Below are 18,277 nucleotides of genomic sequence, written 5' to 3'. Positions count from 1 at the left end.
TGACAATATAAAGAAAATAATTAGTTATGATCAGGGCTTCAGATTTTTGGTTTTAACTGATAAAACCCGATAAAACACCCTGATACAAAAATAATGAAATCGGTGGATAGCCAATAAAACTGTGGAAATGGTTAATCAATTCACGTTGACCTTACCCTTTTCCCATTAAAAAATAAAACTACTACAAAAATAATAATAAATATAGTGCTGCTGGGCAATGTCCCGTCTTCCTGACTTGCATCTATCGTTGATTCGTTCTGAATACTTTAAACCCGCCCCAACTATTGAGTGACAGCACACTCCTACACACATTTCTACTAGAGACTCTGCCTGCAAGACTTAAAAGGAGATTACAATCAGGATGGAGGCTTGTTAGTGGGATTTAAAGCTGTATTACAGTTAAGATACTGAGGATTTAAAACAGAACTATGGCGAAATGTACATGGACAGTGCGAGAAACTAAAGCTCTCATATAAATTTGGTCAGACATCAAAAGCAAAGCTGAACTGAACTCACAAAAATAGTAACTCTCAAAATGACTTTGTTTAATGCCTACAGTAAGAGAACAGGGCAGTATTGCGTAGCTGAATACTGCATTATTCTCGTATTGCATGCATTCAACACATGGTGGGGTGCAATGACATCAAAAAGTAATTATTGAGTGCAGCTAAACTGTTTATACGTGTCCTGAAAGCTTCATTCACATTCGTTACTCATAAAGTGGGGAAAAAAAAGGCAAATTTGCGGTTAGACCATTTTCAAAAACCTTCGAGACCTCAACCCGGGAGAGCGTGTGACGTCACACCAGGACATTCACTGTTGTGAACAAATGCAGTAGATGGAGGACCGAAGTGAAAGCGATGTTACCGGTTCGGATGTTTTAGCATCTTAAATCAAGCAGATCAGAAATGTTGGTCTTGTGCTTCATTTATATTGGCTTCGCAATGTAAAATGTGCACTTACTTCTCTCTCTGGATTATTGTAGTTTGTTGATGGTAGAGCAGCACATATCAGTTTGTTTTTGTGGCAGTTTCAGGTTATTTGAATTTGTTTCTTGGCAGTATTTTCACGCCTGCTTTTGGTGAATTTATTTTGAAGACTATCACTTGATTGTTGCATCTATGCATCCCTGCTGTAGCGTGTTACTGGAATTTAGTTATCAAATCAAGCATGCATGTTTCGACTACCCACCCTCAATAAAAGGGAGGGACCTCTAATAATCTCCCTGTGGCAAAGTGGGTGATGATTATTAACAGGTGCAGAGGTGATGCAGTGCAGAAATGAAACAGACAGAGATATGTAATCCGGTATGGAAAAGTGTATTTTATTTTTGTAATCCTAGTCTGGCGACCAAATAATAAACTCTGGTTATACACAGCGATGCGTAAAACATGGAGGACAGTAACAGGGGTCTGCAGCCCTAAACAATAAGCACGGGTATCGCACAATCACCAGTCCTGGGTGCGCGCTGTAGTGCTCGTGGTGGGTGATACAGTTTATAGAGTGACAATGGTGTAGTGCCGGAAATGAACTGTCAGGACAGCCCGTCCAAAGACTTCCCCTTTTGCTACTTAGCACCCTCACAGGTTGGGAAGGAGATTTACAACCAGTAAACTCATATTTCTGGCACACTCCCGCACAGGTATTTAAATGGGCAGAACATCAGTGACTGATAGGAAGTATACAAAATAGTCTGTCTCTCGTTTCTTCAGTGCAGGGTTTTTAAAAGCTGACCAATAGACAAAGTGCGTCGGGTCTCCGTGGCAACAGTTCAGCAGCAATTTAACATGCAAAACAAGTACAGGAATACCTGTCAACTTATGAAAACACGAGAACCAGAGGTCTCCTTTTTTGGACTCACTGCACAAGTTTCTCCGAACAAATCAGTATAATAATTCCTACATATACAGTAAATAATACTTTATTCCTAACTTGTAGCCCATTAGAATAGGACATAGCCTACATCAACACCATAAAGTAGCCGAAGACATTTTTGCAGGTCGGATGGGGAAAATAATAATAAATATAGTTGAAGTTTGTTAAGATTGGCAATCTAAATAATCTAGAGGCAGAAGATCTTATGCAGAAATTGAGAGACTTCACGGGAATGCACAGGAGAATGTGACATAAGTGATCATTTTATCACACTGTTTATTAATAATGTACAAGGGAGGTTGATGGCTATATAATCACATCATTTTATACATATTTTCATCAGAAAGAAAGAGATAATTCTAATGAAATAATAGGATCACGCCCTTTTACTAGAAGATGCTGCTGTCCTGCAGGTACCATCCAGATAAATGGTTGGTACTGCATACTTATTTAAATTTAACTTTTTTAAAAACACCCATCTTGAACATCATTAAATTAATAAAGCTGGCTTCGGTAAAGTGGGTGCTGCAGATGCAGCTGCTGTTGGGCTTAGCATCCCAATCCCTGGTCCTCCTCATGAACTTCACCCATTGCCGGCATTGTACCGACTCTTATGGAAACTCATGGAGAGATACCTATTTATCATGGTATCTCTCCCCTGGGTGTGTTGTGTTTTGTTGAGCTGTTTTGGCGAGTGGCAATGCAAAAAAGCAGCGGGCGGGATGGTGAGCTTGTCCAGGTGTGACGTCACATATAAATTAGCCGTAGCTTTGAGTGAGCTGGAGGTGTCAACTTCAGAGTTGTGTTTTATCCACTTTGCGTTAAAACCTATACATTACAAAATTATTACACCCCACCTTTAATTAAATTAGCGAAGTGCTCCCCCCATTCCCATGCTTCCTTATAGCAATATGTAAGAATCTAAAATATGCTATTAAAACTGTAGCAATGCTTAAATAGCTACAATATTTCAAGATACCTTGTAGATTATTGTTAACATCCGGTTCAGACCATATAAATGAACTGAGTGCACTTGCAAATGCATTGTGAACACAAACTAACTCAGTCCGAAAAAAAATTGAAAAGGACCAAGAAAAAATATTTTGCATTCAAACAAACTTGGTCACTGTGCTTGTAGATAAGTGTAAACAGCAAGCACATTGATACACTGTTTCAAACTAAACTAACCAGACCGAGTCCATTTGAAACTGACCCAGTGTGAATGCAGCCTTAATGCAAAAGTGACAATACTTTTGCCATGAACAGATATTTTGATTTGTTTTATTTTTATTTTTTTATACAGAGTGCTTATTAAACTGCCAGAAATTTTGTATTTTGGTCTTTGTCATATTAAATTACTGGCCAGTGTTCACTAAATGCATGTATTTAACTTTTTTTTTTTTTTTTTTATCTTATATTTAGTGTAGGGTGCTAATAATTTTGCCTGCTACAGCTTTCAAATTGTTGATGGGCAATTGAATTACCTAAACATATCCACTTGGCATCAGCGATCCTATGAATACGACTTTTGTGAAGATGATTTATGTTGAATTTTGTTCTACTTTAGTTTCCTCTAGAACAGAGGCTGTCAACCTTGGCTAATCCATTGTAGGACTTCGTCCCAACCAGGATCTTTAATTGATCTTTGGAGCAGGGCCAGGAAATGGTTGGGACAAAGTCCTGCAATGGAATAGACTGGATGAGACAAGGTTGCCAGGTCCGCTAATCCAGAATATTGAAGCATGAGTGATATTAGTTTGCAGATGTTGGAACATTTTATTTAGAGTTAAATGAATTGTTACATCTTAGAATACAACTCACAAATTGAGCATAGGTTCTGATTACATTTCTAATGAAACTAGGGATCTGAGTAATATTGTTTAGTCTCTTGAATTCTGGTTAGAACCTGGGAAGTGATTGTATCCTGACTTTTTTTAGAACAAAATACTGACCAACAGGACAACGTTGTAAAAACAAGTCCTTTCATGTCCAGCCCTAACATGAAAGAGGTTTGCTTTTTAGGGAGACCACTTTTTTGTATCAGAGCTACAAACCTATTGATACACATCTTCCCAAATAGTAAACTACATATAAACTACTAGTAATAATAAACTACTAGATAGTAAACTAGATAATAACTAATACGGACAATGAGAGAATTGCAAAAACAAACTGGGATTTCAAAACTGAACTCACAGAAATATTATTATTATAGATATTGTAGGACGGAAACGACTGTAACAAATTTTTAATTTGTTTTATACTAAATTTGAAGTATTACAAAAAGGGGAAGAGGTTCCCATTTTGCTAGTTTTTTGTGTAACTTGTGAAACTCGAAGATTCTTTTTGAATTCTGGGTGATGTTACAGGCTGCATCAAGTGTATGCATTCCCTGATGACAAAAATTACTTTATGTAAAAAAATAAAAAAAAATGAGTGAAGGGCTCCATTAAAGTCCAATTGAAATCAGATGTTATCAAAAGAATTAATACTGCATTTGATTTTCTTCTAGGTTCTTAAATTAAGTGATTCCTGATTCTGATGGGAGATTCAAGTAATGGGGCATGGGTGGAGACAACAATGAAACAGCTGACCATACAGAACTTTTACTCTTAAACAACGGGAACCACAAAACCGCTGTTATGTTGAAAAACAAATGACGGACTACAAGATCACCTACCATGGACATTTTTTGAAAACAATGTGACATTTGAATGATTCACTGTAGTGCTGAATATGTCTAAAATGAATGAAGGGAAATTAATGTTAATATTATTTGTAACAATGGGTTAGCAATAGAAAGTGTTATGTAAAATGATTACATCTGTGGGGGATTATATAGAGAACATCACAAGATGTGATGGAGGTTTGTATTACTATATAAGAACAAGAAATAGAACAGTTGCCTACTAATGTGTTACAGATAGATAGTTAACATTCACACACTACTTTAGTATTTGTTCAATGCATAGTGATGATTTTTTATGTTATATTTCTAGTTTTTAATCAATCTTAGATGCATCATAAGGTTAAGATGGTCTAGAATATTGGATTCTAGAAAGATGGAATCATAAGAAAAAGTAATGTTTAAAAAAAATAGGGGATATGGGCAGGACATATACAAGTTAAAAATAACAAAGGTGTGCCAGAAGATAAGTGGTTGAAAGAATTGTGGATGGCACCGGGCAGAGATCTGGTCTAACAATGATGCACCTACATTTGTATGGTCAGAGCAACATGCAGGTATATATGACAATATACAGTGCCAGCCTCCAAGAGCATAGGAAAATTCAAACAGGGAAAGACACAGGTGAGTAACGTCACAACTGCACATATAAATCTACATAAAATATAACTTTGACTTCATGTGAATTACAACCGCCACAGGAATGTCTTCAACTGTATCCCATGACCAGAGAAAGTATCATTTTTGGACCAGAACAGAAAATAGTTTTAAATGGATGTCAATATGATACTAACACATGTCATGTATCATTTTATTGCTATGTTTGACCACTGATAGATTGGTGCAGGTAACTCAGTTGTAAACAGCTGGGATGTGTATCAATTACACATCCCAGTCACACATCAAGGTCACAGGTAACAATGGCAAATGAAGCAGGGGAAGGAATAGAAGGGTTAGGAAACAGACAGGGGTATGCCAGCCAAAGCATGGTTGCAAGGCATGGCTATATCAGAATTAACTGAGGAGATAGGGCAAGTATTACACAACCAGAGTAAAGAACAGAGGTGCAGATATCATGCTAATGACAGAGGAAATAATGGACATACGATTAAGAACTGTCCCTAGGAAAGCACAGAAACAGTTGAGATGGAGGGTGCAACTTCATAAAACTGATGAGACCGATATATTAGGAGCTGTAAAGGTATAACCTAGAGAAAATGGTAACAAGCTCCCAGGACATATTGGTTTTTACATGTCAGTTCCACATGCTACACCTGAAAATCAGTACAGATTAGCTATCAAGGCTAGGCCAATTGCATAGAGTATAACAATAATACTGCGACTGTATGGGAGAAAGCAACTCAGAAAGGGGATTGGAGTGGTATGGTACCTAAGACTTGCTGCTATGAAACAAATACTCATGTAGTATGTAGATGTGAAGCAGTGGTTCTTATTGATAGTAATTTGACCACTGAAATGGAAGTGTATCCTTTAGGAGGAGTAGAAAGGACAGTATGTCTTTATCAATGGTACATTCTGAGTAATCACACAGAATTTATATATGTTAAGATTAAGTGCAAGTCACTCCCTAGCTTCTGTTTTGCACCAACTCACACGGTTCAGATGAGAAACATTTATTTGCCCGCACCTGAAGACAGTAGATTTGAAATCTCGATTTGGCTCTTGAATCCAATGTGTTCACCAGCATCCACTCTCAGGTGAAGAAAGCCTTGTCAGAAAGCGAATTAAAACTTCTTAAAGCTAAAATGGAGGCGAGCCTGGCTTGTACCCATGCCAAAGTCCTGGAACGATTTGGATGGCCTGGTGAAATGGCGAGTGACACATTTTGGGATTGGATATTCCTGGCAATTCTAGTGACATTGGTGAGGATTGTTCTCGGGGAACCTAGTGCAATGTTGTTGGTCGTTTAAACAAAGACAGTTGGGAAAAATAATTGATAAATATGAAATTCTGCGACTGCTCAGAAATAACCTTTAAATTAGTTTTCTTTGTTTTCTTTTTTATAGTTTTAGTTTAAAAAGTATTGAGCAAAGACGACTTATTTTTAAATATTTCAAAAAGTAGGGAATGTTGGAAAATTTTACTGTGGCAGAGCAAAGCTCTGCCCTTTTAAATTGGCAGGGATGGGGTTAACTTCCCCTACCTGCCTGGGTTTATTATGTTCAGGTGGCTGGGGTTGATTAGTTGATTAGGTTGATTAACGATCAATCAGCGCCCAGCCACCTGATATAAAAGGAGGCCTCTGCTTCTCATTTGGGAGGAGGGAGCTGAGGAAGCAGGTTGGTGTTTGTTTTGTGGTTTTTTGAATTTTCTAAATCCAGTGAAGGCATTGCCCAGCCTGGAAACTTTATTTTTGTGAGTTTTGTTTTTGCTTTATTTGTGTTTGAGTATCTGTTATTTTGCCCTTGTGCACTTTATTTTTGTTTATTTATAATAAAATAGTTATTTTTTTGAACTGCAGTCTGTCTCTGGGCCTCTATCCACTCGCCAGCCTGCCACATTTACTTAGAAATAAATTAATTGTTAGTGAAGTAACTTACAAAAAATGATGGTGATTAAGTAGATTCAAGAAAATGCACAGAGTTCTTTTCTTCAATCAGTTGCCAGGTTTATTGAAATATGCAGGGAGTCTGGTCCCAGGTACAGGACAAACAGAATACTCAACATTACAATGTTTGCATGACATTAAATACCTTTTTGTATAGACGGTCCACCTCCCCTTTCTCTGACACTTAACCAATGGTCAAGGTACAACACATTATTCTGTTAATTTAGTGTGTGTGTGTGTGTGTCTGTATGTGTGTGTGTGTGTGTGTAGTCTAGTGTGACAACCTCTGAACTCAGTGCATTCTTCACACTCCTGGAGAAAAAAGGTCCATAAATCTGCCCCTTTGATCCCAGTGGCATTATCTCTTTCGATCTCTCTGAGAACCTCTGGGTCCAATGCCAGTCCCTGGGAGCCTTTTAGCACCTTTATGCTTTGCATTCCAAAGTCTTACAGCCTGGCCCCTTCTGGTCCACAGCATTGATATCTTTTTAGCTTGCAGTCAATGCTGGGCAAGAAACTTGTAGACACAATGTCTCTATCAATTGTAAGCAGTACATGCAATTTGAACCAAACAGTCTGCTATCTGCAAAATTAGTCTCTTTTCAGAAAAAAAAACACCAGTATAGCTCTGCCAGTCCACATGCGTAGCAAACTGCTAATCAATTCTCAATCCATGTTTTCCAACAGTTAGGTCTTAGAATACAACTCACAAATTGAGCATATGTTCTGATTAAATGTCTATTGAAATTAGGGATATGATTAACATCTTTTAGTCTCTTGAATTCTGGTCAGAACCTGGGAAGCTGATTGTATCCTGGCTTTTGTCTTTACAGCAAAAGGCTGATAAACAGGACGATGTTGTAAAAACAAGTCTTTTCATGTGCAGCCCTAACATGAAAAGATGTTTGCCTTTTAGGGAGACCACTGTTTTGTATTAGAGTTACAAACCTATTGATACACATCTTCCCAAATAGTAAACTAGATATAAACAGGTTTTGCTTAAATAATACGGTTGGTTTATGAGGAGGTCATGAAAGCTAGCCCCTTTAGTGGGATCTGGACAGAGCCAGATACTTCAAGGGCTGATAAGAGATTTTTATAACTAACTAAAAGAAACTTATTGGGTTTAAAAAAATAAAAATTATGTCATGGGAAAATAATGTCTGTTTGTTCACTTGTGTCTTTCCGTGCTTGGAGGGACATAGTTCCTAACTTTCTCTACCATATTAAAAGAATCTCAGTTGTAACTTTGCAACCAAGACTTGGCTGACTTTATTTTTACTCACAAATGAATGAAGAAATTCACAACTTCCTAATTTTTTAATCACAACATTAGGCGCGCCAGGGAAACAAGGTCACCTTTTTTATCTTGTGTGTGTTTAAAATCGGCGTGTTATATGTTGGGATCTCAGCTGAAGAAACGGGAGACTGCTTTCAACTCAACACAGACACACCCGACTGGAACAAAGACCTGAAACAGATTACGCGGATTGGACCAGACCAGATCACGTACATTTGTGCGTATATAGTACTGTTTAAAATGATTAATGTAATGTGACAGAGATGTTAGTATAAAATTGTATAACCTGTGACATTGACAAGTGACTTAACAAGCCTAATGTCTGTTTGTTTACTTGTGTCTTTCTGTGCTTGGAGGGACATAGTTCCTAACTTTCTTCACCATATTAAAAGAATCTCAGTTGTAACTTTGCAACCAAGACTTTGACTGACTTTATTTTTACTCACAAATGAATGAAGAAATTTGCAACTTCTTAATTTTAAATTACAACATTACAAACAGCAGATTTCTGGTTGAACAGCCGCTCAGGCAGACCAAACCTGTCATCATCAGCTCCTCTACTCAGCTAACACCAGTGCCTATTAAACTGTCAATCAGGAAATAAATGGATTCAACTTTATACCATCTACATTTTGATATTTTTTTGTATTTATTACCAGTTTAATATCATATGTGGTGTTTAGCAGAATTCTCTTTTACCATTTCTGCTTTGATCATAATTTTTCCACAATGTCATCCTTCAACCATGGGGATTAGCTTCTAATAAGATTTGTCAATTTTAGAAATGGTAACTAGGGGTTTGCAGCTATGTCAGCAGTGAGATAGTAAATGGAAGAATCTCTTTACTATATCAGAGTTTCAGAGGAAGAGACATTTCAGATGCACAGGCCTGGTGGTAATTTTTCAATTTTTGCCTCACTTTAGAATGTCTTTTCAGAAGCTGACCCTGATTGGAAAAATAGTTAGTAAGCTTGGCAGATAAATAACGATTTAGTCAGAAATAAAAGAAAGTGGCAAAGAACATAACAGGAAATAAACAAGTTAGAAAGTGAAGTCATTGTGAAGCGCACAGTTTCAGATGGACAGAACTACAGTTACAATCCACTGACATATAAATTTCATTTTAGAACATTAATAAATATGCTGTTTAAAATACAGTGCACTAAGAACAAAGTGATTTTTTTGTTTAAAGTGTTGACCCATTCAACTATTTTTACCTTTTACTATTCGACTCTGTCAAATTAGTAGGTTGTTTGGCCCCCAATTGACTAATACTTTGTACTTTCTTAATAGATATACAGCTACGGCCAAAAGTTTTGCATCACCCTATATAATTAACAAATCTTGCTTCTAAAAGTTGAATGAAACCTGCTGAATAATTATTTTATGTTAACATACTGAATTACATACCGCTTTTAACAAAAAACTGACAAATTGAAACAATGTGACGAAATTTAACATGAAATACTGTACTACTATTATGGCTTCCAGTAGACTTTTGAAATATCATTTTGTAGTTAAATAAAAGATCTGAATTATGTTCATATAGTTTTTTTTGTTTTTAAATGATGTCTCAATCCTAAAATTCTAGGTGATGAAAATATTTTGACCATAGCTGTAGGTGATTGTAACAGAAAATCAAGAGATTGAACGGTCAAAGGAAGGAGAACATTGCTTACATTGACTTGCTCCAGATTGACTTTGCAGTGGGTGACCATGGCTACGAAGTGGTGTGCGTTGAGCTCGTCCAGCAGGATGTAAACTGGCACACGGCGCGACGCAGCATCCAGGATATCAGCAAACAGGTCGACATCGGTGAACACATCCATCACCAGGGCGATCACCTGGAGAACACAGACAGACAAGCGGGTCAGAACTGAGTTCACAGGACAGTCACCACTGTCCCCAGTATGTTAAAGACACACACATTCAGTGGTTTATGCCCTACCTCTGTCGTGTTAAACTTCGTGGCACCCAGTAGACCCCCCTCCCCTTTTTTATATAACTGTGTTCTGTAAAGTCATTCCAAATATGTGTTACATCTTTGTTGTAATATTTAGAGTAAGACTTACAGTATGTGTGTTTGTGTCTCGTGTGTTTGTTTTTTACAATATTTTAATTGTCACAACATTCTCAGAATTCTACTTCTCAGAAGCTTCTTGGAAAGGAATCCAGTCTAACTGCAGGCCTGACAGGTTTGTGGGTAACAAAACCCTTTTCATATCCAAATCCTTCCTGTCTGACTGCAGGCAGGTTCAGTGCTGGGTTCGACGCTCATGTAGGAGAGGGGACTCCAGCCCTGTACAATGAAGCCCCCTCCAAACAGATGTAAACTACATCACACCGGTCCTGCTAGGTTACAGTAGGAGGGATCAAAGCCAGACTCAAACCACTGTCTCCAGGGGGGGAATATAGCTGTGGATCACTGTGAATGAACGTCAGAACCACACTTTCACCCAAAGCTAGCTAGCGCAGAACAATCTCTAGCTTTTTCAGTGTGGTAACACTGGTAATTCTTATGTTTCTGTACAAATGAACAATAAAAAAAAACAGTGCAGGCGCACTTACTCATAACTGCAAAGTTAAAAACGTGAAGGTGCTGTACAGGTTAAAACAATTTTTATAAAATTGAAGCGTGCCAAATGCAATGAAAAATGTTTGCTTCCAAATCCAGGCAGTTATCATGGTCACCATTCAGTGATTCAGATGGACAGACATGATCAGCGCATAAGGAGGTCCCATTTTTTGAGGATCCCAAATAAAACTATGCCAATTGACAACAGTCTCTAGTCTGACTGTGACATATTCCTTGGTTTAGAATACCGAGAAACAAGTGATACTGTCAGGAATCCGGTTTTGTTGAACTGAGTGGGGCAGTACACATTCCTAAATCGTAGTGCAGGCAAGACACCTGCCAAACTCTTTATAAACTTTAAATGTTGGATTACAAACAAAACTACAGTAAAAAGGGTGAAGTTCAGTCCCTGATTCCAACAGAAAAATCTTTTGAAATGAGTTAGTTTATTTATTTTATGTTTAGAATTTGATTAACATTTGTTTTTCTAAAGAGGATTGTTTGAGAGTAGAACATACAACTGTGCTATCATGTCCTGGCCTAGTACGTGTGCTGACATTTGGAGAGACGTGGAGAGGGCCAGCCCTGGGCTTCAGAACTTGTTATTGAAATTAACAAGTGCCAAGAGTTTGAACAGCCAGGCCCCTCCTAAATCTGCTGTGATCCGATTACACAGTTATTCATGGCACTTCATTTATTTAACATGTTGCCACAAGCGAAAGTTTTTTCTGTGTGGCTAAACTAATTTTCACCTTGTTCGCCACAGTGGAGAAACCATTAAAACTGTGTGTAAATAAGACTAGCCAGCATGATTACTATAAATTTAACTTGACCCAATGAAACCACTCTAGCTTTCTCGCGTAACATAACCATAGCAATGCTGTACGGGATGTGTGTAAATAAGTTTATCATGGCGTCGAAACAGTGAAAATAACAGAAATGTTCTTAAAACAGAAAATAAAGCACACAACTTCATGAAACACACAGCTTATTGTTTTCTGTTAGATAAAGGCGGTGCCTATCTTTGTTGTTTAATCACAGGCGGGGGGGTGAATGGAGGATTAATAAGGTTGGTCAGTGAATATTTATTTAATCATATAAACTACCGGTGCACAGTCAGTACACCCTCGGTAGCTAACTTGGGATCCAAGCGAAAGGACAATCAACGCAAACAATAAGCTGCTGGAGTAAGCTGTAGCATGAAGTCGCCTTGGATAAAGGCATTAGCTAAATGTATTAATAATATTATAACGAGCCCTGTTTTTATTCTTTATATGACGCAATGAATTAAAAAAAAAACTTTTCTGATAGCACATGCTGCATGCTAGTTCTACATAAACAAATAATGTAATCTAAATGACTATTCAACAGTTGTTTTTTTATTTTTTTAACACAGTAGTAAATTTTGCATTTATTAAAGAAATCAAAGTAATAATAGCATTCAGCTAACCTACTGCAAATGTGTTGGTAGAGTGGGGTCTGTCATTAAAATATCTAGCTAAGTTACATGTTTAAAATAAAATACATATTTTGTCTTCCTGAAATAAAAATATGAATAGGTTTTCATATGTTTAAATATGAACAAGTCATACTATAGAGAGAAATGCTATTACAATTCCTGTACTACAATTGTTGTTTTAGCCCTGTGAACCTGTAAAAGGCAGAGAAGTACAGCACCTATTCTACTAGTGACAGTATGTTGTTGTACGTGTCTTTAGGGTTGCACTGGAAACTGAAAAGCGAAGGAAAGCAATGGAAATTTTAATATACCTAATTGAATGTATTTGTGAAACCTTAGCATGTGTCTTAAGCCATGTAAGAGCAACAGAACTTTTCAGGATGTGTCTTTCTTTCTATATTATTGTGTAAGCAGAGGTGCGTGTGTGTGTATGTGTGTGTGTAGCAGAGGTGTGTGGGTGGGTGTGTGTACAGTAGATCAATGGAAATGACAATGGCTGTATTCTTTCATCCCATCTTTTCAATTTCATAGAGAACACCTGTTCTGTCTGTCAGCTTTTCCTGGTCCTTGCGGGAGTATCAGCTCTAGGATCATAATTCACAGCCACTGCACACACACAATCACACACTTAGAAGTAACAATGAAAAAATATGTGAGACGCGTTGGATATAAACATGATCAAAACAGAAAGACATGCATTCAGGAAAGATTTACAGTCAGATTTGAGAGACTGGCTGGCATGCAGTGTTGCCAAGCAGTTTGAGCTTAGGCACTGGGATATAATGCAGGCAGTGCAGGTAGTAACTAGAGCGGAGGGGCTGTGAGGCACTGCGGTCCAGTGTGGGTAAAGCTGATTGTATGCATTTTGACAGATTAGTCTTCACTCTAATGACTGGCAATAATTTCATCAATCTCACACCCTTCTAATTAAACTGTATTGCCTTTGAGGCATGTTGACAATGAGTCCAACCGTGAGATAATGATTTAAAGCTGCAGAGTCCCACAATTGTGTTAGTTTCTACAATTAAAATACACCACAGACGGTTTACTACATTATTCCACAGCTCAGCAAACTTGACTATCCAGTTTGTTTCATTAAAAGTAATTTTAGCTGTAGGGACACAAGAACCCTCCCTTTCTGAAACCTTGCACTGTAAGGTATTACTATGCTACTACTACTCGCAACAGCAGGAGGTTATTTATAACATCTTTTAGGCCAGTATGAAAAAAAAAAACAACAGGTATTTAAATAGGGGTTTGCGAACAGATTTTGTAAGGAAACAGCATTTTGTTTTACAGAACAGTGTAGAAATCCATGTGCAAAACATCACTATGCTCAAACAGGAATTCACACAGGAGGTAATAAAATCATTCTCATTAAAATGTTTTAGTGAAACTAATCAATTCTGAGCGACCAAGATAAAATAGTTTGTGGACTTGTATGTTGCATGTAAGTCGTGGGCCAAGCGCTAGTTGCGTAGCAGTCTAGAAAAATGCTCCAGGCAGGCTAAGGTGAGGTTGCTGTGTTTTGTGCAAATTACCACGTGTCAGGCCAATGGTGAAGCTCAACTGGGGCATGTTTCGTAAGAAAGTTTTTATGAAATACATGGTTCACACAGGACATGGTAAATACAATTCAAACTTTTTCAAGGACCAACATTTTGTTCTCAAGGACATCATTGGCTGATTTTAAATTAAACAAATATTCCATCCATGTACCAGATGCATTGAAAACTAAGTATTATTATGTAATATGTAAAATGTAATACCTTTTAAATTACCTAATTTATTTTCTTTGATCTTTTCTTTTGTAATGACTTATACATTAGATAAGAAAGGATCAAAGATCATACCATGTGGTAAATGCTTTTAAAAAAAAAAAGTTTAAACCTTCAGATTCGGCCAATTCAACACTCAGGGGGTGTAGAATTTGCCTTAAACAAAGACTAGGGATGATCTGTTTACTTAGATGGGTAAGATTACTGTAGTATGTCTGACAGTAGGTAGTTAGATTATGTTTACAGTTGGCATGTTTAAAATTCAAACACTAAGGATTCAAAAGCAGTTAATATAATGCTTGCTAAAATACAACTTACCACATTGATTTAAAAATGTCAAAAGGGTAAAATGCCGTTCAAAGTAGCTGCCTATTTTATTGTCATTTCAAACGTTTTCACAAAAGAAAAGTTTAACTTTAAAGATGCAGAATCTAGTGCCAAAAAACAGTATGGAAAAACATCGAAACAACAACAGCAATAACGTTCAACCGGAAAAACAGACTGGAAAAAGAATCTCTGACGATAAGAAAATGATTCGTCTTGGGTGTAAAAAACAACACAAAGAAAGTTGGGATGGGACAACTGCTAGGGGCAGAATCCTGTAGAAAGTCCAAACATCTGACATCGAAACAAGAGTGTTTTTTAATGGTTGCAAACCAAGCACTCAGTCTATGACTTTTGTTTTTTTGTATTTTGCTCATCACGTCACCTAACTCTTTCTTTTCTTTCAGAGATTTTCCGAAACAGTTAAATTTGAGGATCCATTCTTGTTATTTTTCTGCTTCTTCTGCAGCCTTTTCAGTTTCCTCCTGCAGTTGCTCAATGTCTACAGCCTCCTCCTCTCTTCATTCAGCTCCATAATTTCTTGCTCATGTGGCCTTTTCTCTGCTTGTGTTTTGCTCTCTTGTTGGGCCACTAGGTATTGCTCGTATTTCTGCATAGCAGATTTGCAATAAGAAATCATGTTTGGGGTAATCTTAATCTTTTCTACCCCTCCAGTTTGTGTGACTGCATCCTGGATTAGCCTCTGAGAGATGTACGTGACCTCCTTCTTGTTAATGACGGTAAGATTTGAATTAACTGAAAAACCTCTTTCGCCCGTTGCCCTGCCCATGGCAAAGTACCAGCACCAGTTTGATAATGTAACAGAGTTCTATATACAGTAGATGCCAGTTATTAGCAACCCTGATAAAGACAATTTTCGATTATTAACAACATTTTCACGAGAATCAATCCCATCCCACAGACTTTAAAGTTAATGGATTTCGGATATTAGCAACTGTCTGCCCCTTAATGACTTTTTTTTTTTTTTTTTTTTTTTTTTTTTTTTTTTTACAATTTCTTTACATGCTTTAACCCAACAAAGTATGACAGCATTCCTTTTAGTCTCTTGTACTAAAATTGATGTACTTTAGCTAGGGCTTATGTAAAAAGATGCAAAAAAAAAATAATAAAGAACTCTGCCAATATCATAGTAGATATCAGTTTCACATTTAGTTCTTCAGGTAGTTGAGAGAACAACATTGTTCCATTAGAAATAGGCAATATGTTTAGTTTTTAAAAGTAAAGTGCTATTATTTTTTTGTTATATTTATGCTTGCAAGAAGTTAAGAAAACTTCCTTTATTGTACTTTTAAAAACATTTACATCATGTTTACTTTTAACTATATAAGAATGCAAGTAAAAAAATAAATAACTTGACCGTCTGTATAACCCAAGCAGAAAATTAAAAGGCGGGTCAGCCAGATGAATATATAATAATAATTAAATAAATCAATCAATCAATCAATCAATCGCATGCCTTTTAACCCTAATATGACCATGAAATTAAATAATAATGAAAAAAAATAAATGTTTATGTTATTATCTATCATTACCATATAATCACGTAGTACTACTCTGTTTACAAAGATGTGGTGAACTCACATCATCCTTAAACAGTGTAGAATAAATTTTAAAACACAGGAAATACAAATCATAAAAAAAGATTTCTATTATTTCTAAATGCTGGTGCTTCTCAAGTAATGGTCCAGGTTTTTGATCCAACCAGCACTGTAATATTTATTTTAAATACCTTCACTGATTTATATTGCATCTAAAACATTCAAAGGTCATCATAACAAATATAAAAGATAAAATGAATAAATGCATCATTTTGTCTATGCCACTAATTATGTGATTAATGTTTCATGTACCAATATGTTTATATTAACATTTATTGTCTTTTTTTTCTTTCATCCATCCATTATCATTAACTACTTAATCCTTTACAGGGTTGCAGTGAGCTGGAACAGGGCTCAAGCAAGACTACACCAGTCCATCATAGGGCACCACACACACACACACTGAGGGCATTTTAGGGTGACCAGTCAACCTGAACAGCATGTCTTTGGACTGTGAGAGGAAACCTGAGTACCCTTAGAAAACCCACGCAGACACAGGAAGAACATGTAAACTCCACACAGACAGACCCATAGGCTGGAATTGAACCCAGGACCCTGGTGCTGTGAGGCAGCAGTGCTAACTACCATGCCACTGTGCTGCCCCCTTAACAGAAATGTTATGACTTAATTTTTCCAACCACTTACGAAAAAGTCCTGCTGGATTCCTACAGGAAATCCTGTTGAATTTCAAGGAATTGTGAAGGTGTCCTGCAGGAACTGTACCAAAACGCATTTATTGTTTATATTTTGGAGGTCAATATTTATTTAGTTTATTTATTTTTGTCAACACGAGTCGCTATAGTGAAAAAATGTAAATGGGGAAAAAATAGTGTTTGTATTTCACCTTCCTCTCCCTACCTGTAGTTATAATATCTAAAAGAAAGTCCAATAAGCAAAGTTTCATATCCACCCCAGTGTCTTCCCCTGTCCCCCCGACTGCCAGCCTCAAGTCCATGTGAGTTGCTGCTACTTGCTTTGGAAGTCGTTGAAAAATATTGTAATATCGAACTTTTTCCATCGTTTATCATTATAGCTTGATCTTTCGCAGACTTCACATGGTTCTTGAGTGTCGACTCTCCATATTTCCGATATAAAAATCTGTCACGCATTTTTGCAGTGGGCACGGTTAATATTCTTTGAGTCTGGCAACCAAATTTGTGTCCTGCCACGCAGAATTGTATTTACATTTTCCTGGCATTTACTTTTGTGTTTTCACAGTAAAAACAACAAAGAAAAAAGCCAACAGTCATTGGGTTAAAAAAAAAAAAAAAAAAAAAAAAAAAAGTCTTATCACTGTCCATTATCAAGTTGGTATAAACATTTTAGCACTCTTTTACAGACTGGTCTATTATATGGAAAAGGGGGGTGTTTATAACTGAGTTTTTGATTTTAGAAGTACAGTATTTATAACCACACTGAATGTCTTCTCATGCAGACGTTTTATTATATTCTACATGAATACACTGCATGTGTAGATTACTGGGGAAATCTGTGATTATAGTGATAGAAAATTACCAGCTGCTGGGACAATCTGTTCTTCACAGTGAACACACCCACCACAGGAAATGCAATAACGTATTCTGCAGTTACCGACGTCAACAGCAATTCTACAGAGACGTGAGATTAATAATCTAATTTATAAATTAACATAAATTTAGAATAGAAGTAGCCAGTAATAATTTTGTGAATGATCGCTCCCCCCGTTTCAGTATTCCAGTACCTGAATTTCACTAGGACCTATGCGAATCCTGGAAATACCATGTATATATTTATTATCTGTATTAGTTTAGCATGTGTGCGCATTGGACATGTATGACTACCAATATGCAAACTTGACAAAGATGGTAACTAATTATAAACTGACGTTATGATACTGGGGCTCCATTAAAATACTTTTGTTAGTTTAACAGTAGAGTGACCAAGGCGGTCATTTTGACTCTCTTTGGAATTTAAATTTAAATTGTGGTGCGTGTGTTTAAGATACAGAGCTGTGCTTTCCTGACTTTTCCTAAATATATGTACTAATTACCCTGACAAACAAATAATAGCGTAGCTGCAAAAATTAGCAAGATAAAATACTGTCATACCTATT

General features: G+C 36.8%; 1 protein-coding gene across 1 annotated transcript in view; it reads right to left on the bottom strand.

The window, feature by feature from the left end:
• Positions 1-18,277, bottom strand: part of fam83hb (family with sequence similarity 83 member Hb) — a 56,634-nt gene that overhangs the window by 12,472 nt on the left and 25,885 nt on the right. The window contains exon 3 of the mRNA XM_041248181.1: positions 10,110-10,274. Coding sequence (XP_041104115.1) covers positions 10,110-10,274 — 165 coding nt within the window. The remainder of the gene's footprint in view (positions 1-10,109; positions 10,275-18,277) is intronic.

The sequence above is a fragment of the Polyodon spathula genome, chromosome 4 (assembly GCF_017654505.1).
Source record: "Polyodon spathula isolate WHYD16114869_AA chromosome 4, ASM1765450v1, whole genome shotgun sequence".
In the NCBI taxonomy this organism is placed as follows: domain Eukaryota; kingdom Metazoa; phylum Chordata; class Actinopteri; order Acipenseriformes; family Polyodontidae; genus Polyodon; species Polyodon spathula.
The sequence above is the reverse complement of the archived record's forward strand: the minus strand, read 5'-3'. Positions and strand labels throughout refer to the sequence as shown.